Source organism: Neovison vison, chromosome 4 (genome assembly GCF_020171115.1).
Source record: "Neovison vison isolate M4711 chromosome 4, ASM_NN_V1, whole genome shotgun sequence".
Classification (NCBI taxonomy): Eukaryota; Metazoa; Chordata; class Mammalia; order Carnivora; family Mustelidae; genus Neogale; species Neogale vison.
This window is the reverse complement of record NC_058094.1, coordinates 215,573,107-215,599,061: the sequence shown is the minus strand read 5'-3', so window position 1 is coordinate 215,599,061 and position 25,955 is coordinate 215,573,107. Positions and strand designations below refer to the sequence as shown.

At 42.1% G+C, this 25,955-nt stretch overlaps 1 protein-coding gene across 6 annotated transcripts in view; it reads left to right on the top strand.

The window, feature by feature from the left end:
• Positions 1–25,955, top strand: part of DGKI (diacylglycerol kinase iota) — a 438,228-nt gene that overhangs the window by 217,995 nt on the left and 194,278 nt on the right. For 5 of the 6 annotated variants that reach the window (XM_044246656.1, XM_044246655.1, XM_044246660.1 and 2 more), the window contains 5 exons: positions 1,170–1,286; positions 10,860–10,934; positions 11,485–11,583; positions 21,589–21,671; positions 23,526–23,586. In XM_044246656.1, coding sequence (XP_044102591.1) covers positions 1,170–1,286; positions 10,860–10,934; positions 11,485–11,583; positions 21,589–21,671; positions 23,526–23,586 — 435 coding nt within the window. The remainder of the gene's footprint in view (positions 1–1,169; positions 1,287–10,859; positions 10,935–11,484; positions 11,584–21,588; positions 21,672–23,525; positions 23,587–25,955) is intronic. The other variant, XM_044246658.1, reaches the window with a different exon arrangement.

Sequence of the window (25,955 nt, the reverse complement as noted above, 5' to 3'; positions counted from 1 at the left end):
ATCCGTTTAGGGATTTATTTGAATTGCTGAAAGAAAATCAATTTTTGAAGAAGGTATTCAGATAATATTTTCTAGTATATCATTGTTTGCAGATCACAAATAACTGGTCGTAGGGGAAATCACTAACTTACTTTGCATCCACACTTAATTAGTAATTTGCTACAGGACCATGTGAGGATAGGCAGAAATGAAGACAAATTCCCCCTGGGACATAATTGGGGTAGCCATATTTGCCAAGTTTCCCGAGACAGTTCTAATTTGTGTTTGTTGTTCCAACATAATCATTAACAGTGTTCCCTTTCATTCTTAAAATCGTTCCCATTAAGATGACAAAGTATGGTTCCATGAAGTATAATACAGTAGAAACTGATGTTAAAGTTTTTAAAAAATCACTGATTAAAGCTTTAAGGCCCACAATTATTATATAATGTGGATTTTGTTTATTGGGAAAAAAACTGTTACCGCACATTGTTATTATTTTTCACACAAAAGATGATGGTCACTCAGTCCATGGGTATAGAGTTAAACCACTAATCTTGAGGTATTGTTATGATCATCAGTCTACATTTTCTTTCTTCTTTCAAAAACAGGAAGTGTTTTAGACTTACGGAGTGTAGTTAGGCTCATTGTATTTTTTAAAAGCAGCCCCAGACAAACCCAGAGAGGCAATCTCTTTGTTACCTCTTGGATTAAGACCTCTCTAGAAGAGACCTCTTGCTTCTTTCCTGGGTTTCCTAAACGAGAAGGACTACCTGGAATGGGTTTACACCCATGATTAGAAAAAGGAGAGGCAGGTGGGAGAACCTTCCTCGCCTCCCCAGCATTATCCCACATCCAGTGTGTGACTGGTGCAGGTCAAGGGCAACAAAATTATATCCGGGGTTAGGATTAATAGACCTCTCTGAGACCTCCTTATGTAAATATCCTATTGAAAGCTTATAAAGTTTGAGCTGGCCTGGCCCTACAAGGCTGATTTCTTTATCAGTTTGTAAAGTGGAACGAGTTCCAAGTCTGGTCTCGCGGTTCCGGGGCTGTCTGGGTGGTGCTAGGAAGCATGCGTCTTCACTTCGGCGAGCCTGGGGGGTGCCTGTGTGCGCATGTGCTCATTCCTTCTTGCTTTAGCGGTGCCCTTGGCCCAGGGTTGTTTATTGGCCTATTTTTCTCCTCAGTTTCACAATAAGGTGACCTGCTTCATGCTGCATCACATTGAGGAACCCTGCTCCCTGGGGGCTCATGCTGCTGTCATTGTCCCGCCCACCTGGATCATTAAGGTGAAGAAACCTCAGGTAACTTCTGGGCCCCTGGTGCTCCTGGGCCAGTGTGGAGAAAAAGGAACTGCTGCTTCTTGCTTTTCTTGCCCTGACTCTTTCTGGGGATCCGAAAATCTCTGCTCACTCTTCCCTACGGCCCCATGCTCAGCTTCCCCCAGTCCATTCCATTTAGCCCATCACTGTACCACAGTTGGGCTCTCTCATGGAACCAGCCTCCCTTTCCTGAAGAGATCCAAGTTCCACAGCAGGAATGGTTCCTTCCCGTTCAGGTGCTAATGGTGTTCTCCTTGGGTGTTCTCCTGAGTTCATTAAATGCTAGTGGTGGGTGCAACTAACCCTTACACAACTCTCTTCTCTTCCAGCCTGGGCATCCCCAGGGACTGAATGTGAGGGCAAACTGTACAGGCTTCATTGTTTGGTTGAGCTTGCCACCACTTCCAACCTGAACGGCAGACTGGGGGTCATGACCTTCCTAAGTACACAAGGCCCGCTCAGAGAGCAACACTCTTTTCTTAAGGCAAAGTAGAATTTATCCTCTTAATACCTAATCTCATTCTGTATTCAATTCTTGTTGTACATTCTGTCCTAGAGCGTCTCTGCGATGTTCCGGGAAACCTTAGCGGTTTCTCAACACGGTCGTAATCTTTGAGAGCAAAATACCTACCTTCGTACCATACATCTTAGACCACGAGCTCCAAGTCATGGGATGGCAGACTCGTAATGCTATGGTGGGGGCAGGGGGCAGAGGGAGAATGATAGCTGTCCTGGGGATGCAGCGACCTTAGGATATCCTGCTAATGAATGTAATATCTTTAAAAGATAAGGCAGTCCTACTTTATATGGTCTCCAGAATCATCATGCATTTTATTCTCACTGACTCAGTGTTATTTAAAACACTGGCAGATCAAGGACACTGTTTTGCTTTGTGTGTTTTTACATAGCATTCAGCTTCTGTTGATGAGTAACATTTAGTAATATCTTTCCTAGTTACGGTCCGCAAAAGCCTTTGGGAAATCTCTTCCAGAGGCAGGTGCACTATCTGTACATTAAAAAATAGGGAGCCTAGCTTTTTCATCTTATGTCTTCGAGTTGTTAAATGAGTGGCCAAAGGTGTAAGCAAGTGTAGTACTACGTTTGAAATTCAGGTAACGATTTCTAATTTACTGTTAATTTCAAATCTCTAACCTTTTTACTTCTCTGGTTCCTCAACCCCTAAAATTAGTACTCTAAGAGTTTTATATTAAATATTCAGTTAAATCAACATGTTTTCATTGAAAACCCTGATGGTATTAAGAAAGCTCCTAGGCATCGTGATGTAATGCGTGATCCACTCTGAAGAACGGTGTGGTTTTCTTAAGGAGAGATCAGGGAGAGCCTCATGAAGTAGGTGAGTTATATTCTACCTCTCTAAAGATGGGTGGGATTTAGATGGATGGAGAAGAGAGGAAATAGCAGGCAGGAGAATGGCATGAGCAAGGCTGCTGTGTCCAAAATTGTACTCCTGAGGCTGTGAGACTAGTTTGTATTGCATGGGTGGTGGTGTATTTCTGTGATGTTCCTTTCAAAGGAACAGGTGTCAGATTGTTCAATCTTTTTTTTTTTTTTAAAGATTTTATTTATTTATTTGACAGAGAGAGATCACAAGTAGACAGAGAGGCAGGCAGAGAGAGAGAGGGAAGCAGGCTCCCTGGTGAGCAGAGAGCCCGATGCGGGACTCGATCCCAGGACCCTGAGATCATGACCTGAGCCGAAGGCAGTGGCTTAACCCACTGAGCCACCCAGGCGCCCAATCTTTTTTTTTTTTAAGATTTTATTTATTTATTTGACAGATCACAAGTAGGCAGAGAGGCAGGCAGAGAGAGAGGGGGAAGCAGACTCCCAGCTGAGCAGAGAGCCTGATGCGGGGCTCGATCCCAGGAACCTGAGATCACGACCCAAGCTGAAGGCAGAGGCTTTAACCCACTGAGCCACCTGGCGCCCCAGGTTGTTCACTCTTAGTTTTAAGACTAATCAGTGAATTTTGGAGCTATTCTTCTAATCCATCTATCCTAAAGTAGTCCATCAGCCTTTCACCATTTTATCCATTGAAGATTATTACCTAAATCTATTATATTGGGGGGTTACCAAGAGGTGGTTTTTCTAGTTTTTACTCTTCTTTATTCTCCTGCTGGTAATAAGAGAACTAAAAAATAAAGCTAATACATGACAGATGCTTGAGTATTTATGTTTATTTGTAAATTTTCAGAATGATAAGTTGGCACCTTAGCAACGTTATTGGTTAACTAAGGGTGGTGGTGGTGGTTTTCAGAGAGTATCATTATGGATTATCAACTTCATGTGATATAGAAAATACATGATATTTCAATCCATCGGCATCATTTTTTTAATATTTATATTGTTTTATCTTTGACCAGTTAGACCGCCTTCCAGAAGGCTCTTGTCGCCATTTTTCCTGAGCCATGCGAGTTTTGATGCCTTCCTTGGTTTCAGGAATCATGCCATGTCCCAGGATCGACTTACGCATTTCCTGCCCTTACCTGGAAGCAGCCATTTCTCTGAGGAGTCTTGGTTACTTCTCACGATGGATGGTTTTACGGTTCACAGTCTGGAGGCTAAAGTCCAGATTGTTCTCATCACACACTTTCTTATTGTCCTTCTGTGGTTCAGAAAAGTATAATAATAGAAGAAAAACTAACATGTATTGAATGCTCACTAACACGGTGAGCATTCCCAACCAGAAAGGGAAAGGAGGAAGAGTATCCTGCAGAACAGGAAGAGACCTGTCGTAGCACAGAGTGCCCTCAAGAAAAATGGAAAGAAAAATAAGGCAGTGATCAATGTTGAATTCTGTAGGCATTAAAAAATAACAAGGATTGAGAAGAATCTTTGTGTTTGGCTCTGGATCATTGATGACCATCAGAACATGATTTTTTATGTATTAGGAAATATTTTAAGTACTTTACATTCAGTATCTCATTTTACTATTAAGTAACCTCTGAGACAGGTACCTATTCCCACGTTGTAGCCAAGGAAAATGAGAACTGAAGTCAAATAAATTACCCGGGGCCACATAGTTATTAAATAGTTTGAAGTGACATTTGAACCTAGGAATTGTGATTCTGGAAACAGAGCTCTTAATGATACGTCCTGCTGCCTTCCTGTCTTACTCTTGCAAGGCTTGCTGAGTCACACATCTTTAAAATTTTTGTAGTCCTTCCTCCTATGGGTCCCCCAAAGAAGTAATTTAATCAATTAACTAAATTCCATTTGAAAGCCAGTGTATGGTGAGCGTGGGGGACAATACTGTGGTTGAGAGTTCTAGCTTATGAGCCAGACTGCCTAGATTCATAAACTTGCTCTGCTGTTTAATGACTTGTAAAATCTCAAGCATTTAAACTCTTCAACTTCTCATCTGCAAAGTGTAAATAATAATTAGTATCCAATTACTGGGTTTTCATGAGGACTAATGAGCTAAAAAATAAAAATAAAGCACATAAAACAGCACCTAGCTCATTGTAAAACTAGATGTTAGCTCTTGTTATTTTCCTTGTTGAGTACAGGGTATCAAATGAAGTTCTACATCAACAGATGAAAAATAACAGAAGTTATTGTTCCCTGGGCCATTTGTATTACACTGAGAGAAGAAAGGAAGAGAGGGATTCTTATGGGGAAAGAGGCAGAGTGGGGACCACAGCCTAGTATCTGGTGTGCTCTCAAGTGCACCTTGAGATGCCACCATAACTGTTGGATGTCACACAGCAGTGGGATTGTGTGTTCACTAGCATGATCCTTATCCCATGGCCCGAGAGTTAATTCAGTTACTGAACTGAGAAACTGAAGAAGACATGGTGAGCATTCACAACCAAAAAGGGAAAGGAAGAAGAGAATCCTGCAGAACAAGGAGAGACCTATTGTAGCACAGAGTTTCATCATGAAAAATGGCAAGAAAATAGGGCAGTTATCACTGTTAAATTCTGTAGGCATTAAAAAATAACAAGGATTGAGAAGGGTCTTTGCGTTTGGCTCTAGATCATTGATGACCGTCAGAAGTCTAGTTTGCAGAGTGTGGGTAGCAAGCTGTTAGTGATGGTGTGGAAGCAGTGAGATTAAGGAATTCACTGGAGATGTTGAGAAATGCTAAAAAAAGAATTTGGAAATTAGATGGAGAACAGCAGAACAGTAGCAAAATGTTTTTCCTACTTGTAGAATTTATTTATTTATTTTTTCTGTGTATTTCTGAATGTGAGGACATGGCTCAAAAACAAGAAGATACTGTTAACTGAATGAAGTAGACATTTAACTCCATTCACAGAGGCCATTATATGCAGTGGGAGGTCCACAGATGAAACAGATGTTCATCTGATGTCCACAAAGAGTAGCCTCCCTAGGCGAGAAAATTAATACAACTAAATCTCTGGGCCGGGAGTTTTGGATTCTGGAAAGGGAATTCAGCCACATGTAAATCCGTAATGAAAAAGAATGGTCTTCAGGTATCTGGAAGGTTTGCCTTGGTTGTCAGCGTGCATCTTTTAGGACAGATATACACAGTGTGGTGAGAGGAAGCCCCGGAGGTGGGGTGAACCAGCCGTGGTCTGTGAGAAGCCAACACAGCTAAGGCACTGAGTGGTAAGTGTAACCCGAGATGTAGCAACAGGGTAGAAGCATGAGGAACTGCGTGACTTTGATTGTGGAGATCACTGCAGGCTAAACAGAAAACGCTGTGTATGCTTGGTCTTGAAGGATGTGAGGGGCCTCACTGGGAAGACAGATGAAGAAGGACAACTCAAGCTTACAGAACATTCTGGGAACTGCTGTTAAGGTGCATCCCCAAATATGGTCAGCTTTATTTGTGACGCTTGTGTCTAAAACATGACTCTAGAGAGAAAGAAACCTACTTGAGAGCACAATGGTCGGAAAAGCAGATTGTAAAAAGGTGGAATTAAGTCATGTATTTTCTATATCAGTTAAAAGATGGCTGGTTCTGAGTAGATCATGGTTCTGGGACCAGCTGTGTGAAGCTCGCATGCTAAGGAGAACGAGGGCGGGTCCGGATGATTTGCTGGGTTTCATCACCAAAGTATTTGGAGAGACCTAGAACATAAAAGATTATGGAATTTAGATGATAGTCCAGAATTAAAAGGACCAAATTTTAAGAATCAAGCACAAATCTGTTCATGCATTTAAAGGCAAAGTTATATTTAATGTTACAGATGTCAGTGTTTCTGCTCTGGACTGAAAATGTTAGAGGATAATATTTTGACTGTATGAACAAGTTGAAGATGTTGAAATACTAGTGCGAGCATTTGGAGCTGATGGAGAAAGACTCATGATATGTGAATGTTTGTGGGGTCGAGTTATAGGAGACTAGAGGTGTGTGTTGTTAATAAATGACATCATTCTGCACATAATACTTTAAAACTTGCCTTTCCTACTTTAAAAAAAAATATTGGGGGAGAAGTCTGTATTAATACATCTAGATTTAACTCCCTTTAAAACTGCTATATATGTTCCATACTATAAATAGATTACAATTTATACAATTTGTTTAGCCAGTTCCCTACTGGTGGAGATTTATATAGTATCTCCTGGTTGACTTATAAAAAATGCTGCCATCAGCTCCTTCCTAGCCCATATGAGCTCTCTCCGTGTTAGTCCTTATTCTTTATGATTAGATAATGTGAAAATGCTCAGACCCAGGACATGTAATAGCTAGGATCAACCATATCTCTCAAAAATTGCTCTAGCCATTTCCTTTGGTCAGTTCGAAAGGTTAGGCAATCCTTGCTGTGATCTAACCAATTATGCCTGAGAAATGGCAGAGACCCTGTCCTTATCTTTTGGAAGTAGTTGATTTCTCTGCTCGCCTATCCTCAGGACAACTTTTGTCCTGGCGGGGCAGCTAGGGCAGGCAGCACAGGAACACTCACTAGTAAGAGGAAGTCCATGCCTCTTCTAGCACCCATCAGAGTTTTTTCCAGTATGCGATGGGGGAAGGCTTCATTTGGGATGACGAAGTGTGAGATATCTTCTCTTTAGAGCTGTTGTTATAACCAGTCCTTTGTGATCCCATAACCTGGGAAAAGCCTTAAAAGATATTAGGAAGTAGTTAAGTTTTATTCCCAGTTCAGTGATTTACCCAATGAGCATCTTTTTTTTTTTTTTTTTTTAAATAGCCCAGGAAGGGATCCTGACTACGATACAGACTTTGTTCATTGGATTATTTCTGTAAAGTAGTACTGTCCCAGTACCTGGTCCAAAAAACCCAAAAGGCCTTTATCTATTCTTAGGACTTGAACACAACAGTGGGCACAGAATGTATGGGGGACAAATGCTGTTAGAGTCTGAAGTGTACAAAAATCCATACGAGGGTACAACGTTGTACTGTTGGGCTGGTGTTCAACTTGCCAAGCAAACCTTCTAGATGGCAGAGTTAGCCACCCTTGATAACGGGGATATTTCTGTTGTAGAACACAGCACACATAGTACGAATGGTTTCTTGAATGATACCACAGCACGTCTACAAAACAGCTTCTTGGAATAATTTTTATGTTCTTGAAAAGCAGGCTATTTTAAATCTCACAACAAGACTGACCCAGGCAGGGTGAGCAATATCTTAGATGAGCCAGACTGGCTGACTCGTCTTGTCATGGCTGAAACACAAGCCGGCTCAGCTTCCCCGTCCATCTGTTCCCCACTGGATAGCGATGCCTTTTAGAAGAAGTTCAGTGTTGAGATTGAGATACATATTGACACGTGAAGAGAAGGAAGCCCTGGGAATTTGGAGGTCTTCTGTGAAATCCCATACTGCTTATCTTTTGCTGTCTGTCCATAGGGTTGTAAGCTTACTCCGAGCTCACACAGAAGCTTCCAGGGACTGTAAGTCAATCTCTGTGCTTCATCTGGGCCCCCTCCTTGTTCTGTGAGATGAGGAGGACCTCACATGCCCTTGGCTCCATGAGGCTCGGTAGCCTTGTATTTGCTCTGTGTGGAAAAGGCCATCGTGTATGTCTGTTCCCTGTTAGAGTTGAGGCCCTTGCCTGCTCTGTTTTCAGACCTCAAGCCTTCTCTGGATGTGTTTTTCTAACTCTGTTTCCCAAACATCCTTGATCAGCAGAGTCGCCTGAAGAACTGTGATTTCTGGATCAGACAAGGTTCGGGAATGATCTTAGCCTGATCCATTAGACTTCTCTCTCAGAGCGTTGTTACTGAGTGCTGCCAGGAACCGAGGCCTATCGTATATTCCTGAAAGCACTTGGCTCCCTGTGTTGCTCTTGGCCATAAATGAACTAAAGCAACAGGGAAGTTAGGAGACGAGCATTCACTTCCGAAAGATCCTTTCTGACACCAGGAAGGACTCAGTAAGTGTTGTGAGTTACAATACTGACTCATTTCAACAATGACTTGAGCACACACTGTGGGCCGGGCATCAGTGCTTGGTGCTGGGAATATACAGCCGCGAACGAGGCGACTAACATTTATGGAAGCGCTTATCACGGGCCGAGACCAAGCTAACTGCTTCACTTACCTTTTCTCCTTTTAACTTCACAACTGCCCTGTGAGGTAGGTATTGTCACCTTCATTTTTAAGTTAAGAAACTGTTATTTCAAAAGCTCTCCTGACTTGACCAAGGTCACAGATCTTGTAATTGGAAGACCCAGCATTAGCACCTCGTGTGTCCAGTTCCATGGCTCTGGCTCCTTATCCCATTGAAATGATGCTTCAGTGCCTTATGTATGTCTCCCCACTTTTCCCTTTGACTTCAGAGGTTCTCAGCTCTGGCTACCCACTGGAATTGCCTGGGGAGCTTTTAAAAAGCATCTTTGCCTGGGCTTCATGCCAAACAAAGAATATCTGGGGGTCCACAGATCCACATTGTTGAAAGAACTCTGGGTGAGGCCAACATGCTGTGATGGGTCGAAACCACTAAGTATCATTAATTGCCATCCTAAGAGTTTCCAGCATTCTTCTTGGGTCACTTGGCTGACTAAGTGTTTATGGTGCCCAGGTAGTTTTTCTTCCCTTTTAAACAAAGAGTTAACATGTGGGAAATACTCTAATAATGCAAAAGCTTCCCCGAAGTGGAACATGGTTAACAGATCCATTTAAAGAGGAATTCAGAAACGTGGAGAACTTTTTTGTAGGAGAGCTGTGATCTACAGTGAATGGTAAGAAATAACCTGGGGTCTAGAACACCCGTGCGCTCCTGAGCTTCTGGGTCTCTCTCTTCTGGTGAGACTTGGAACCTGAAAACTCTTTTAATTGGTTGGAAGTAGAAAGCTTTGGGACAAATGATGGTTCAAGAAAGTTTCCTTCATCCTTGATGAGCACCGGCTACAGAGCAATATATGTTTTTATGGTCCAAATGAAAGTAAACTCAGAAGTCAAATAGTTTCAATCTTGCTAATTTGAATGTGTTAATATATGTACTTGAGACTAAGGTATATTTTGAATGCGGTAAGAAGAAAATACCCAGGAACCTAAAAGAACAGATATCTAAATTTCTTGAAGCTATTTGAAAATCTTTATCTGCTCAAGCAATGCATGCGTCTATGCTTATATAAGCTTTTAAGTTAAGCCTTCTGTGTTTCAGGCTTTCAACACTTTGTTAAACATCTATGATGTGATAGTAACATCTTGCCTTTGTGAAGATGGCAATCTAATTAATTATTGACTCTCTACTAATTAAGCCAGTGAATTCTGACTGTCCCCTAAGAGAGGTTCTTCTCAAAGCATCTGTATCACAATCTCAGAGTAAATGGTCAGTTGTAGTAATCACAAAATTGTGGTCCATAAAACTCCTGGAAAGAGAAAAATGGGGAAAGTGAATTTGGGGTCCCTGGATTCCACAGGTTGGAGGCATGTCTATGAGAAGAACAAATCAAGGCTACTGGGGGAGAGAAGGCTTTTCAAACCAATAGGTCTTTAGAGAAAGAGAGAGTGGTGATCGTCACCCTACTAACATAAGTAATTTAAGGTGAGTCTTATCTCTGCATTTTAAAACCTAGCCCTGAGCACTGCTAGGGTAGTTGGATCATCATGTTCCCCAGGGGATCAAGTTACCTTATGACTATAACTAGAAAGGTCATTACCGAAGTAAACAGAAAAAAGAAAGAAAGAAGAAAGGAAAGAAAGAAAGAGAAAAAGAGAACAAAAAGAAAAACATGAAAAATGGCCTCCTTTTTTACATTTCCACATAGGTGATCTCCATTGCAGGAGATGAACTTGAACTTGGTTGGGCGGGAGACGGACCTGGTTGGGCGGGAGACTGGAGCCCCTCAGAGAATTTGGGATTCTTCCATTTTTACTGGGAGGGTTGGCAGGTATAACTTGTGTTGTTATGTGAGTCCATGAGAGCCTCCAGGGTTCTAACTCGCTGCCTCTCCATGTGGCGGGGAGTCGGTCGCTCCCTCTGAAGCACTCGACTGGTTTCTGTCTGTGGCTTACCCATGAGCAGTGGCTTGGAAGTGTCAAAGCATGAGAAGCATGCCGTGGACCAGCATGCGCTGCCCTCGTCTCCTCCATGGGTCTGCATGGCAAGCTCAGGCGCTGTCCGCCTCTGCACTCAGCTGCTGCCTTCTTTTCCTACAGAACTCGCTAAAGGCTTCGAATCGGAAGAAGAAGAGGACCAGCTTTAAAAGGAAAGCCAGTAAAAGAGGGACAGAAGTAAGTGTCTCGGGACTCCGTGCCCGTGAGCAGCTCCCTCCTCCTCACCGTAGCCTCTGTCTGATGTGATCTGGCCCAAGCTTCTTTTCCTCATAAACTTTTGGCCCCTGGACCCTCCTTTACTACACTCACTCGAACCACACGCTGGAATTCCTTTCAGTTTCTGGAAAACGTGTACATGTATCACTTCCTGTGACTTCAGGGTCCAAGGATTTGCACTCATCCATGGAAATAGGATCCCAAGATGATGATGAAGAAATCCCATGTCTAGAATGCTCAGAGCATACAGAATAAAGAAAAAAAAAGTTCTTATTTTTGAGAACAAGGGCTTGTTCTCAAAGGCGAATTATAGCTTGAGAGCCTTTCTTCTGAACTGTATATGGACTATCTTTTTAATAGTAAGCCCTGTGAAACACGATGTAGCTTTTTTATTGGGGGGGGGAATCAAGGGTTAGTGGGGGAGTACTGGTATTTTCTCCCTTCCATTGCTTTTGGGCCATGCACCCAAGTCATGGACGAATGTCTCAATAGTGTTGCTTTCTTCCTTTAGCAGGAAAACAAAGGTCGTCCTTTTGTGATAAAACCTATCTCTTCTCCTCTCATGAAACCATTGCTTGTGTTTGTGAACCCCAAGAGCGGAGGCAATCAGGTGAGTCATTTTTCATGAGTTTAACTTGGAAGGCTCAGTGCTTTCTTGCAAACAGTTTCCAACACCAATTCAAATAGCACCACCTTGAACCCCAAACATTGGAAGACAACCAGTTTCTCAGGGACAGGGTTAGAGATGCAGGGCATAGCCTTACTGCAGAGTTAGGCAAAACTGGAGGTCCTATGATTTATCCCTCAGCTTCCAAGTAAGGCTCTACCAGCAGCACTCCAAAAATGCTGATGTTTTCCTTACAGCTTTTCAAAAAAGATCATTCCAAAATCTCCCGGTTAATATGTTTCAGAGTTTAACTCTTTGTTGGGAAGCTTTTTATGGACATCTCTTCATGGCTTCCCCTTGTAGGTTAGACCTGACTTCTTTCGTCCCTATCCTCAGAGCAAAGCGAGAACAATGATTCACCATCCCCAGTGATCATTCACAACAAACGCCACCAACGCTATCAAAAATATCACCTCCTAAAGGTTTCATTTGGTCCGTGCCCAAATCTTGTGGCATAATTAATCACGACCTCATTTGAGGAGAAAGTAATAGCCTGAGAACACTTAAGTGTAATGACATATGTGAAGTGATACAGCTCTTTAAAGGACAGAATTTGTTCTAGAATCTAGGTCTTTGTCTCCTCATACACTTCTCTTCCTACTCTGAGGCTTCTTATCGGTACTCTCTTTGGCTTTGATTCTTCTCTATCTTCCTGTGAGAATAAATATAAAATATTTTCTCTGTCCATTAAGTGCACATTTTTCATTTTGAGGTGAGATTCCTTGAAGTTTCACACTTTACAATTACCGATTTGAAACTGTCTCGTTAACTCCATGTAAGGAGGGGAGTCCTATAATTAGGATTGATGTTCTTCCTCCGAAGGATGCCGGGCATTTTTCCAGAAGGATTAATTACAATAAAGCTTCTCTTCAGAGAGCTTGTGATTTAAAGAAAATACTTTTTCTCCATTTCTTTCTTTGCTTAAAAATTCTCGATAACATTCTAGGTTAAAAATCTTTAACATTGAAGAAAACAGGGGAAAAAAATGAGCCGTAAGTGAAAAATCTACTTCCAGAGTCCTTTTTTTAAGTTGGTGAGTGATGATCTTCATATTGTGATGATGGCAATCCTGAGACTGTCACTGGAGGGGCTTTTCGGAAGTGGGGTTCAGTGTGCCCTGAACTAGAGTCATTCCCTAGGTCTCGACTCCCTAGAGCCTCATGAGGGGTGGAGGTATATTTGGAGACCATGGAATCAGCAAAGCTAATGTAATGGACTCCGTTGACTTTGACCACTTGAGTATCATGTTCTAATTCCCAATATATTTTACCATCAGAGTCATTCTAGAAGATGCACTCATTAAATCATTAGCCTTTTTCCTCAGGCACTTAAACCTTACAGGTTTCAGGAGCAGACAGGCCATTAAGATAGAACCCATTTTTGTTGGGATCTCCAAATAAATGAGTAATGCCAGAGCTGATCCCACGCTGTTTCCTATTTCACTAACTAGAAAACAAGAAAGCTTAAGTAAACTTTCTAAAGGCATCTTGTTAATGACACTAAAGGGGCAAATGGGAAAAATAATTCAAACAACATTACTATATGTGAGTTCTGAATTGAGTGGATCAAACCGAGATTGTTCTGGAAATTCAGAGTAGTGACTTGGGAGTGGTAAGAAACTGTTGTCAAAGAAATGTCTGAATTGACGATGGACCTATTTACTTATGCAGAGAGAGGAGGCTGGGGGAGCAGTGGCTCCTTTCCTTCTCACTCCCTGGCAAACTCCTATTCATCCTTTAAGGCTTGGAACCTTTTCCCAAAATGAGTCACCCTGTCCACTGTGCTCCCATAGTCCTTGGCACAAACCTGTGTTTTGTGAATTGCAGCCTAAGTGCTCTGTGGGTGTTCTGATAAGACAGAGGCTCCCTATCGCCTGGGGCGGCACCTTCCAACCTGTGATTTCTAGTGCGTGGGCTCTAGAAGTGAACAAATAATCGTATAACAAGCAATGCGGGTTTTACAGCAAATTATCTGGACAGCGGCTTTGTTACTGATGAGAGTTCAGGAAAGGGAAGCATTATTCTGGAAAAGAAGTTGAGATGTGTTTGAGATACTGGAAGTGACCGTGAGGTATTCAAATAATAATGCCCAGGTATTAGAGACAAAAGACTTAAGGGATTTGCTCTCATTTTATGCATTTTGGTTTATGAGATTACTTCTAGAATATCTAGGATTCTCAGAAGTATGGCTAGCCACAAAAAAAATGAATATTGTATAACTTTCTATTTCTATGTAAAATAGAGTTTTTACTAAGCCTAGCAAAGAGCATTGCTTCTGAGCACAGTGCAGAATGCTGAGAAAATTTTAAATGCATCCAGATACCTTTGTACGATGGCAATCATTCAAACTGATCTCCCTCTACAGTCTTAGGAAGGGACCGCTTGATTACCAGTTGTAGTGAGTAGGGAAGGGTCGTGGCCATAGATGATCTAATTCCTCTATTAGGGCCCACCTTTTCCTGTGCTGTGGCTGTCCTGTGCCCTTATCATTGCAGATGAGGGGAGATTCTGGGTGATGGGGAGACAGAGGGTGGACTGTGAAAGTTTCTCCCTCTTTGGCTCCCTTGAATCTTGTTTCCTCCATAATGTTGTCTCCCCCCACCACTGAAACTTTGTTCGGATAAAGGATCAAAGGGTGACTCAGGATGGCCCTGAAAACAGGGCAAGTGAACCCCAGGAAGGTGGCCCTGAGATTCTGCTTTTCTAGAAAAACCACACTGATTAGCGAGGGCTGATTAGAAACACTTCCCTGCTGTTGTTGTTCAAACCCGTGTTTTGCCTTTTAATGCCTGATTTATTTTGCTTATCTCTTTGTAGATAGAAAGCACTCCCTCTTTTTTTTTTTTTTTTGGACTTACTTATCACAGATTTTTTTTTTAATTTCTTTTCAGCATAACAGAATTCATTGTTTATGCACTACACCCAGTGCTCCATGCAGTACGTGCCCTCCTTAATACCCACCACCTGGCTCCCCCAACCTCCCACCCCCCACCCCGTCAAAACCCTCAGATTGTTTTTTAGACAAAAGCACTCCCTCTTTATTTTTTTCCAATTTATTTATTTTCAGAAAAACAGTATTCATTATTTTTTCACCACACCCAGTGCTCCATGCAAGCCGTGCCCTCTATAATACCCACCACCTGGTACCCCAACCTCCCACCCCCCCGCCACTTCAAACCCCTCAGATTGTTTTTCAGAGTCCATAGTCTCTCATGATTCACCTCCCCTTCCAATTTCCCCCAACTCCCTTCTCCTCTCTAACTCCCCATGTCCTCCATGCTATTTGTTATGCTCCACAAATAAGTGAAACCATATGATAATTGACACTCTCTGCTTGACTTATTTCACTCAGCATAATCTCTTCCAGTCCCGTCCATGTTGCTACAAAAGTTGGGTATTCATCCTTTCTGATGGAGGCGTAATACTCCATAGTGTATATGGACTACATCTTCCTTATCCATTCATCCGTTGAAGGGCATCTTGGTTCCTTCCATAGTTTGGCAACCGTGGCCATTGCTGCTATAAACATTGGGGTACAGTGTGGAGATTCCTCAAGAAATTAAAAATAGAGCTTCCCTATGACCCTGCAATTGCACTCCTGGGTATTTACCCCAAAGACACAGATGTCGTGAAAAGAAGGGCCATCTGTACCCCAATGTTTATAGCACTCCCTCTCTTTAAAGCGGAGGCTTCAAACTTTTACTTAAACTTGCTTGGGCATCTCTTAAGTAACTAAATAGACTCTGTCGCCATCTTCTGGCAAGAAAAATAACTACAGCTTTTCAGAAATGCAGTATTTTGTGTGTGTTCGGAAATTTTCCTATACATTGAGACGAACACATTTGGGACTGCCTCAATGTCCTTTGTAAACAATAATTTGTTTTAAACAGTTATTTCACAGTAATTGTCTGTGCTTTTCCATCACTTAAGGTGGAGAAGATAGTGGGAGTTCTGAAAGTTTTAGAGGTTGGCGGCGCTCGTGCTGGGGTAACAGGAACTGGAACCAGGGACTACAAGGTCAACTTTGAGTTTCTTTTCCTGTGGAAAAGATGTAATACCTGGGAGATAAAGTTTATACCCACACAGTCCCCTCCTCTGTGTTTGAAAGCCTGAGGACTCGAAAAATAGCCCCCCTCCCTTGGGTTACTTAACTTTCACTCTAACTTCAGAACTTAGTGTTTTTCATGATTTCCCTGACTCATTAGCATCTTTCTCCCTGAGTCTTATGTCGACGCTCCTGACATCTTTCGATGTTTCCTGCTTTCCCACGATCTCTCTTGGAGGCTCCCGCTCAGGATGTCTTTTCCAGGGACTTAGGTTATATGTTCTGGGTTAAGCAGGTGTTCTGTCCCCTAGAGCGATTCTGCCTTGTCAGTCCTGACACCTGGGGGGTCCAGACTCTGGCTTCTCACACTGTTCAACGTGAAATTCCCGGGAGGAAGGGCAGCATGAGTTGCATTCGACATCCAGGGGCCTTATCAGTAGGTGGCAAGAGGAAGGGGGTATCTATTTGTGGGCACGCTGAGAGCTCACGCTGAGTCCAGCCCCAAAACATGACTGGACCTGTGTACTGTCACCCCAGGACCACCCCTCCTCGATCGGGGGCAAGTCACCCAATGTGGGAGAGGGAGACAAAAATCAGTAACTTCAAATGTTTGAGTCCCCAGACTTTTTTTTTTTTAAAGATTTTACTTATTTATTTGACAGACAGAGGTCACAAGTAGGCAGAGAGGCAGGTGGAGAGAGAGGAGGAAGCAGGCTCCCTGCTGAGCAGAAAGCCCGATGCGGGGCTCGATCCCAGGACCCTGGCATCATGACCCAAGCCGAAGGCAGAGGCTTAACCCGCTGAGCCACCCAGGCGCCCCAAGACTTTCTAAATACTTGGGCAAACAACCTCAGTGATATTGTGTGATGTACTAGGTGGGGATAAATCAAGAATCATGATGTTTGGGTATAATTTTAGGCTCCTAATGCTTAGAACAGGCTAGGAAGAGGGCAGAAGGGTAGTCAGCAGATGGTCACACATGTCGAAGTCCATGCCCAAGATCTTCTTGTCAAGCCAGCCTCAACAGATGGAAGTGAATCAATAAGACAATAAATCTTTTCCCCAGTTATAATACTGGTGGAAGTGTGGGGGCAGCTGTCTTACTTCACTCAGGCTGCTCTAACCAAATACTGGATACTAGATGGTTTAATAACAGGAATTTATTCCTTACAGTTCTGGGGGCTGGGAAGCCCACCATCAAGGCACCAGCACATATGGGAACTTCCTGGTTCCCAGAGCGCCGTCCTCTCCCTGTGTCCTCTTGCTGTGTCTTCACATGCCAGAAGCGATGAGGGAGCTCTTCGGGGTCCCTTTTATAAGGGCACTAATCCCATTCATGAGGGCTCCACTTCCGTCCAGGGCCGCATCTCCTTTGATAGGACGAGAGCCCCGCCTGGCTGTCTAGCTCCTTAGTTTCTAGCCGGACTGATAGGTGACAATGTCAGTCTGGCTCCCCTGATTACAACATTCCAGTGACTCTCATTCCCTAGAAAACAGAGCCCAAGCTCCTTAGCCGTTTAACTGACAACTCCCCCAGTTTTGTGTCCCACCGCTCCTGCCTCACAGTGCAGAAGGTCACGTCCCCACGGCTCTTTGTGTGCCTCCCTCTTTCCCTTCTCCACGTGTAAAGACATGGTTAGCCTTACTCGTCTTTCAGCAAATAGTTCAGATATCATATACAGGATGCCTTCATCTAATCCCCAGATGGGCACTTCAGAGTACCTCCTCTGGCTTCCTACGTCTCGGTAGGCATCTCTGCCGAACCGTGACCCGTCTTCAGCTGATGCATTTATTTTGGATTTGGCTCTTTCTGAGCTTCCTGAGTGTACACGTGGGCACACAGTAGGAGCCTAACGTGTTTTTTAAGAAAATTAAGTATTCCTTTGGGATTATTTGAAACCAGTTTGAAATAATTCTTTCTTTATCTCTTCCTCCCACTAGCCTTTATCTTCTTTGGGACTTTCCTAGCAGCTTTTGCCTCGATCTGGCCAATTTGCCCTCTGGGACATAAACCAAGGCTTGCTCAGTAACCCACCAGCTTGTTTCAGGCTATGGAAGAGTTACAAGGCTTCAATGGAGACTGATAAGCTAGTGACGCAAATTCATTCTTAATTGACTCTCCATACCCCCCAAGCCATTATCGTATTTTCTTTAATGAATAATGCTAAAATCAATGCACAGAAATCAGTTGCAATTTCTTCACACCAACAACAAGGCAGAAGAAAGAGAAATTAAGGAGCCAATCCCATTTATAATTGCACCCGAAACCATAAGGATCTATTCATCACTCCACAGGAATACCCAATCTCACGATATCTTAACAAGCTTTATAGTCAGTGAGGTGATGTAGCTACAGCCATGTGTATGAGTGTGTTAGAATTGACACGCAACCTGTTTTTTCCATTTAGAGAAAAGCAGAATACTGTTGGAGAAAAGCTGAAGCTTTTTTCAAGAATAAAACAAAATAAACAAACCAAAAATGCCAAGTAACCTAAACTTGAGGTTGACAAAGGCCCAAGGCTGACAGTTCTAGCCCGTGGACCCTGCACCTCCTTTCCTGCTCACTAGCCAGAGGACCTTAACAGGAAAGCAACTGAAGACGCTGTGCTCAACGTTCTTCAGACATTGTGTCTTTCTTTCCTCCTAAATCCTGATGAACTCTAAACCAGTTTCATGTCCTTTATCTTTGTAATCCCAGGATTTAACATCTTGGTTTGCTCTTTGCATGCCCATAGAGGGAGTGAAAGCAAAGACCAAAGGCAGATGTATGAAAGGGGGCAGGGAGGGAGAAAGAGCAGGAAGAGACAAACCAACACAATAGCTTCCAAAAAAAAAAAAAAAGAAAAAAGAAAAAAAAAAAAGGCAGCTTTTGGATTTGGCATGTGGCCAGTGACAGACACGAGCATGTTTGAGACTCGTTAGTGAACGGCACTTCTGTAAATGTCCTAGTCAGCTTAATCCTGTCAGTGAGAAAGAAATGACTCTTTTCCTGGTGAGTTAGCATTTCTCAAGCCCTTCGATTCTATGAAATGAATTACCTAAGCCCTAAAGTAGCTCGTCCTAGAGGTCGCAGCAGAGCTGAGAGAACAGTCTTTCTTCAATGAGGCAGACCTTTATTTTTCTCCAGGCGACGTGGTGGATTTAAAACAATGCAATACTTTTCAGATCCTTGCCAGTTTTGCTATTGCGTATGTTTTAGAAAGACTACTTTTAAAAGAAATAATTCTATCACACTCACACCTGAATGTGATCTCTGATTGGGTTGTCGTGTGTGGTTTTACACATTATCCCTGCACAGCTCTGAGGGCGTTCTTAAAACAGGCTGCGGTGTCAGTGGGGCCTCTTGGAAATGGTATGGTGCAAATCTTGCTAGCCTGAATTCCCCTTCCTCCAAAGGATAATTGTAGACCATTAGATGTCACCATGAATACACACTACAGCAAAACCAAAATGGTGTGGTCATTCCAACCTTTTAGAGAAATTTTAGTTTAAGAAAGAACGCCTCTCAATGACTTTTACTTCTTTTTTCTTTTTTTTTAGAAGGAAGGTTTTATTTATTTATTTTTTTAAGATTTTATTTATTTATTTGACAGAGATCACAAGTAGGCAGAGAGGCAGGCAGAGAGAGAAAGGGGGAAGCAGGCTCCCTGCCGAGCAGAGATCCCAATACTGGGCTTGATCCCAGGATCCTGGGATCATGACCTAAGCCAAAGGCAGAGGCTTTAACCCACTGAGCCACCCAGGCATCCCTTTTTACTTTATTTTTGAAAGGGGTTCATTACCTAGTATTGCAGGTGTTGTAGAAGCTGGAATTGAGATGAGCCCAGAAGTGGGCTCGTGGCCAGAAGTGGAAAGGAGTAATTAACATTAACCATTCCTATTCCTCTAGGGATTTAAAGCTGAAAGATTGATTTTCGAGCAAATCAGTGGGAATTTTTTTTTTTTTTGACCTGGTCACTAAAATGACTCTGGTCTACCAGTTAGGCGTCAAAGATTACTCGAGATAATCCCCAACTGACTTGATAGCAAGGCTCAGTATAGGAAGAGAGAGAACGAGCCAGCATTTAGTTAGTATTATGTGTCCAGCTCTGTGTCTGAATTTTATAGGAAGCAAAATATGTCATGTGGTGAAATTGAAGGATTAGTTGTAATAATTAAGGATAGAATGTTATTCCTAAATTTATAGCAAGCACATGATAAAGCAGAACTTTTAAATTATAGGTTTGGTTGAAATGTGGAACAAAAGACCTGCATTGGCCCCTGTAACAACCGGCCTAACAATGTGGTAATTACAAGCTACACTTTAGCCCGCACAACCTCAAGTGTAATTTACTGAATAGATTAACAAGAAGCAACAAAGAAAGGGACTAACCTTCACAAAGGCCTATTTTGTGCCACATACTGGGTTAGATCCATAACTATTACTGATTCATTTAATTGTCATTATCCCCCTGGAAAGCAGATTTTGCCCTCCTGTTTAATATGCTGGATTTCTGCAGGCTTTTAAGTGCTCACGATCACCTTATGAGAACACCCAAGTTATTCCTGACTCAAATACCATGCTTTCTCTGCTGTCCCAGAATGACTCTCGGATACAGTATAGTAGGTGTACAGGCTTGGGAATATTTTAAGGGAGAGCACTCAGGATAGCGAATAAAGGAACTGTAATTATAAGCGACGTGCACTGCCCAGCTGATCAAATGTTATTTGCTGCGGCTGATAATGACCTAAAACGGGGCACCCTATGCAGTCTTAAAGCTCTTTTGATGCCGCTTAATGAAACGATCTTTCTTCATTTCTTCTCTGCTCAGTTCACTGTTAAGAAATGATCTCCAGAACTGCCTTGTGTTTTCTGTGATGATCAGTTATACAAATGCCAATTATAAATCACTTAAAACATTCCAAAAGTGTTCATGTGAGAACTGTTTGACTTAGAGACGTGGGAATTGAAACAAAGTCAAAGTAAGTCAAAATAAGCTGTAACTAGGAAAGTCCATGTGTCTATCCTAAATAATGAGGAGCCTGTCAGCCTTCAGCTTCATGGGGCACATGGGTGGCTCAGTGGGTTGAGCCTCTGCCTTCCGCTCGGGTCATGGTCTCAGGGTCCTGGGATCGAGCCCCATGTCGGGCTCTGCTCAGCGGGGAGCCTGCTTCCTCCTCTGTCTCTGCCTGCCTCTGCCTACTTGTGATCTCTGTCAAATAAATAAACAAAATCTTAAAAACAAAAAAGAGAAAGAAAGACTGACTTCAGTTAAGAGAAGTTATTTCAGTAAAATCATACTTAGCTCATACTGTCTATATTCATACTATGCAAAAGTCAAAGTTGTCTTCACAATGAAGTAAAAATTCATGTTAAATGACATGGACTGACTAATAATTTGCCTACATGGGTTTTGATGTCAAGTGATGGGAAAACCAGTAGTTACTATTCAGTAAGCACTTAACTGCATGCCACACACTGTGACCACTGTGCTCCTCAAAACATGACTGCATTTAATCCCTGCGACAAGTCTGTGAAAGAGGTATTCTTATCTCCACATTAAAGAGAAGGAAGTTGGGCTCACTGAAATTGGAGAACTTGGCCAGCGTTAATGCAGTTGGACAAAAGCCCCATCTGGACATTCTACCTGCGTATCAATGGCCAAAGCCCATGATTTTAACTACCACTTCATGCTGTTTATAATTAGGTGATATTTTACTTATGTCTTTTTTTTTCATGAATATATAATGTATTATTTGTTTCAGGGGCACAGGTCTGCGAATCATCAGTCTTACACTATTCATAGCACTCAGCTGATATTTTAGAGAAGAACATTTTTTAAAATTTTTTTAAATGAGCAGCAAATATTTGGAAATCTCTTCCTATTGTCTTAAAAAAAATTTTTTTTTTTTTTTTCCTGACAGGGAACCAAAGTCCTGCAGATGTTCATGTGGTACCTGAATCCACGGCAGGTGTTTGATCTTTCTCAGGAGGGGCCCAAAGATGCGTAAGTCTGGAAACAGCCCACCATGGTCGGTACCGGTTTGGGCAAGCGAGAAGGGCTTCTGCTGTGAAGTCAGGCTTCCTTATCAGATTACCTTGTGAAATACTTGCTGACCATCCCTCACTGACTTTCTCAACTGTGGTCACCTCCCTTAAGCCTTTGTCTGATGTTTCCCCTCCTACTCTTCTTTGGGCTAATTCCCTTCCAGACCAGCTACACAGTTCTTATCTCACGACATCCTTCTGCTGTGCTTGGGTCTCACGGGCAAGCAACTGTCGATTATTTACAAGTGTGCACTGAGGAAGGATCTGTCATTTTTCTACTTACTCATGCTCAGCTTAGGGAGGCGCATCAGTGAGACTGTAAGTGCACCTTTGGAGAGTGGCCATATTTACTTATGAATATGTTCATGTATTTAAATGAGAGGTGGTGTGTGCGCGCCTGTGTCCACTGGAGACAGATTGATTGATTATGCCTGTGGATTCCGCCCCAGGACAGGAAGACGTTTTAATTCCTGCTCAATCCCTTTTTCTGAACTTCTCAGAAGTTTCTTTTCTGTTAGGAGTATTGAAAATCAAGTTTAGACCTAGGTGACATGTATCCTGTATCTTCCCTTTGGTGGCGGTAGTGCCGTAGATGGTGGGAAGGAGCTGGACTGTTTGTGCTACTGTCCATTCCCATTTTAAAGCCCATGTATTGAGGTAGTTTGGATGTCATCAGATAAACATTAGAGCTTAAGGGATACTAATTATTTTTAAATAAATAACAATACCAGAGGCAAAGTAGCCAGTTCAGATAATTTCTAGAGAAATAATATTCCTGTATTAAATGGACAAATCATATATTTGAAACATTCAGGAGAACATTAAATATAAAAATTAATTTGTGCCATCATTCTTTTAATCTATGAACTTTTTCACCACTAGAGTTCGCTATAAAACTTCTCTATTTTTTTCTGTATTTGGATGGACTAAGGCAAAGCTGCTACCCTGGCTTTTGTCCTTTTGGATGCTTTTCTTAAAATCTTATCACTTTGACTAGACTTTAGGCAGAGCTTTCATAGGTCATTCCTAAAGAATGTGGCCGGATAGGACATGTTTCCAGAAAGGAAAAAAAAAAAAAAAAACAAACTTGATTTTGAAGATGGTGTATTTTAGAACAGAGGCATTGACAGCTTCACTTATGGAAATGTTCTAGCAGGGGTGCTATCATTGTGTTTTGTCAAGAGCCAACATGAAAAATGATCTAATTTTAAACAAATTTTAAATGAAGAAAAACCAGTAAGTCTTCTCTCTTTGGGCTGAAGCGTATAATTTTGGCTTGAGAGTTGGTGAGTGAGTGGAGGGGGCCAGAATCGCAGGTGCGGCGGAAATGCTGTGGGCGCTCTCCCGCCGTCCTGTCTCTCGGAAGAGGTTTACTGGGATTAAGAGTGGAAAGTATAAGTTTGAAGAACAAATCCAGGAAAAGCTGACAAAAAATAAGGAGGAGACACATAATGACTCCTGACTACTGATTAAGGAGGATTTTCTTTGAGAAAGGAGGAAGGGGTATGATGGGAAAAGAAAAGGAAGTCAAAACTAATTAGGGAAATCATATGAGTGGATACATTAGTCGGGATTATGAGAGATAAAACTCTGGGACATCCTGAAATCCCATTCCAGTGTCGGCCATTTAAAAATGATTTTTGCTACAAACCGCTGATCCCTTTGTTGGGATCCATGCCCATAATGATATTATTATCCTCATAATTATGCCTTTTCTCCAGGGACGTCCCCTCATCCTCTTTTGCCCTGTGGTTTCTCTGCAATGGCCAGTGATGAGCTCTTTTGTTTACTTCATGTTCTTTTTCCTCTACAGGCTTGAGTTGTATAGGAAAGTACCAAATCTGCGAATTCTCGCCTGTGGTGGGGATGGAACGGTAGGTCCTCAAAATAGAATCAAGCTCTCTCACTTATTTCTTCTTTCTTTTGCTTTCCTTGTGACAGTTCTCTTTATTCTTTCCTACCACACCTCTTTCCAGTTCCCTAAGACCTAGGTCTCTGTCATGGGAATCATGGCCCATAAATCATGGTTATTGTCTCATGGATTCATACTTGGTCTTCCTAAATTGTGTCTTATTCTCTCAGCTCTATTGTATCCTTTCCTGTTCTACAAGGTAAGGATGTGGCCAGATCATTACAATGAAGGTTATAGATGACTGAATTCTTCACTTAAAAAAACTACTTCATTTCTTTGGTTCTTAATCATCGGTTACAGTCATTAAGGAGAAGTACATGGACAAAATTATTGCATTTGTTCTTTTTTTTTTTTTTTAAGAATTTTATTTATTTATTTGACAGAGATCACAAGTGGGCAAGAGAGGCCACAGAGAGAGAGAGAGAGGGAAGCAGGCTCCCCGCTGAGCAGAGAGCCCAACATGGGGCTCAATCCCAGGACCCTGGGACCATGACCTGAGCCAAAGGCAGAGGCTTTAACCCACTGAGCCACCCAGGCGCCCCTGCGTTTGTTCTTTTATGAGTAGAGATAAAACTTAGAATACTGACATTGGTTTGCCTTAAAGATAATCTCCTTTGTATTCATTTTTGAAGAAAAAGTGGAATTGGGCTGAAGTTTAATATTATGGGTTCATTTTCCTCTATTTGTCTTACTTGGTTCTCCATTTGCCCTCCACTTATGCTGGCATATCAGCAAAGGGAAAGAACTGAGAACCACAACGTTTAGACTCTGCTGCCCACTATCTTTTTCTTCTGTATTTGGAGTTTGCTCTCATAGGATCTAGAATTTTATTATGAACTATCTTTGGCTTTTCCCTAATCTCCCTAATTAGAATGTTATAGTCTCAAAGGTAGCAACAAAATCTTTGAACTCTCTCTCACAGCACTTAATGCCACATTGGATACACATTATATACCAAAAAATACAACTGGCAAAAAACAGAACAGTGTTTCTGCAGGTCCCTTAAGCTACTCTCTGAAGATGAAAACGTTTTTTTCGTTGAAAAAATAGTGTTTACTGTTTGTCAAGATTCACAATACACGTTATTAGCTTATAAAAGTCATTATAAAATCTTACAGCTGAGAAGCCGAACCCGGCTCACTATTTAACCCATTGTCTTCCAAAACTTTTAGACCATGGAACTTTTTCTGCCACAATACCAATTAAAGTTCTATCAGTTGTAGGTTGTCAGGAGATACACTAAGGGATAGGCAGGTTTCAAATTTTCCCAACTTTTTTTAGTAGAATTATATCCAAAAAAATCCTCTGGGGATATATATGTATATCCCCATATATATATATATATATATGTATATGTATATAGTGTGTGTGTGTCTATATATATGTATATATTTGTATGTATATGTAATTATATTAAATATGTATTAGTATATTGCATTTAACATACATACCCACACACAGAGTGTTCTTAGCTCAGCTGTCCCCAGATTCATTGTCTTAAAATATAAACTTATTTAAGTGACTCTTTACTGCAGTTCTTTTCCTTATTTTAGAATCTCCTTATCTTTCTCTCTGACTTCAGTATTTGCTCCCATCTTTTCTCCTCTCAATCTCAATGACAGCAGCAGAGAAGTTGAGGCTATGCCTGCTGTCCTGAATTCAGAGTTCTTACCCTTTCTCCGCCGAAGTGACCATGACCTCAAACCCACATCCATTTCCCGTTCCTTCTCTACAGCTTGGGCCCCACTGATGATCGAGTGCTACCCCTTGCACATTCCTCCCCCCCTGCCGGAGCCTCCTGGCAGGTCGCTCTCCATCTCCTTTTTTCTTCCTTTCCTCTGCTCAGCGGGTCTGTGTAGGACACACGTTCCAGGTTATGTGGTTTTGAGGCATTCTATGCAACTAGAGAAGTGTTTGAAAACCTGGAGCTTTAAAGCCTAAAGGACAGAAGAGAGCCGAGTCTGGATACTTGCGACACAGCTGCAATTAGGGAGTCCGGGCTAGAGTTCCAAAGGAGAATGAAAAGATCGAAGTAGAAAGGACCACTCCTAGGCTATTCTGTCAAGAAAAAAAAAACCAAAAACAAAATACAGAGGAGTTTCAGGCAAGAGGCCGTGGTTATATCCTGAAGGAGAGACTGGAGAATTATCATCGATTTTGGAACCTAGGAGGTAACTAGTGGTTTTCAAGAAAACCATCTCAATAGCGTGTCTGGGACAAAACCCAGAAGGACAAGCAAGTGAGACTTGGTAGGTTGTTAATGAATCCTAAAGACCAGACCCAATTACAGTGTTGGATATCTGTGAGTACGCCCTGGTGCCATTAATAACA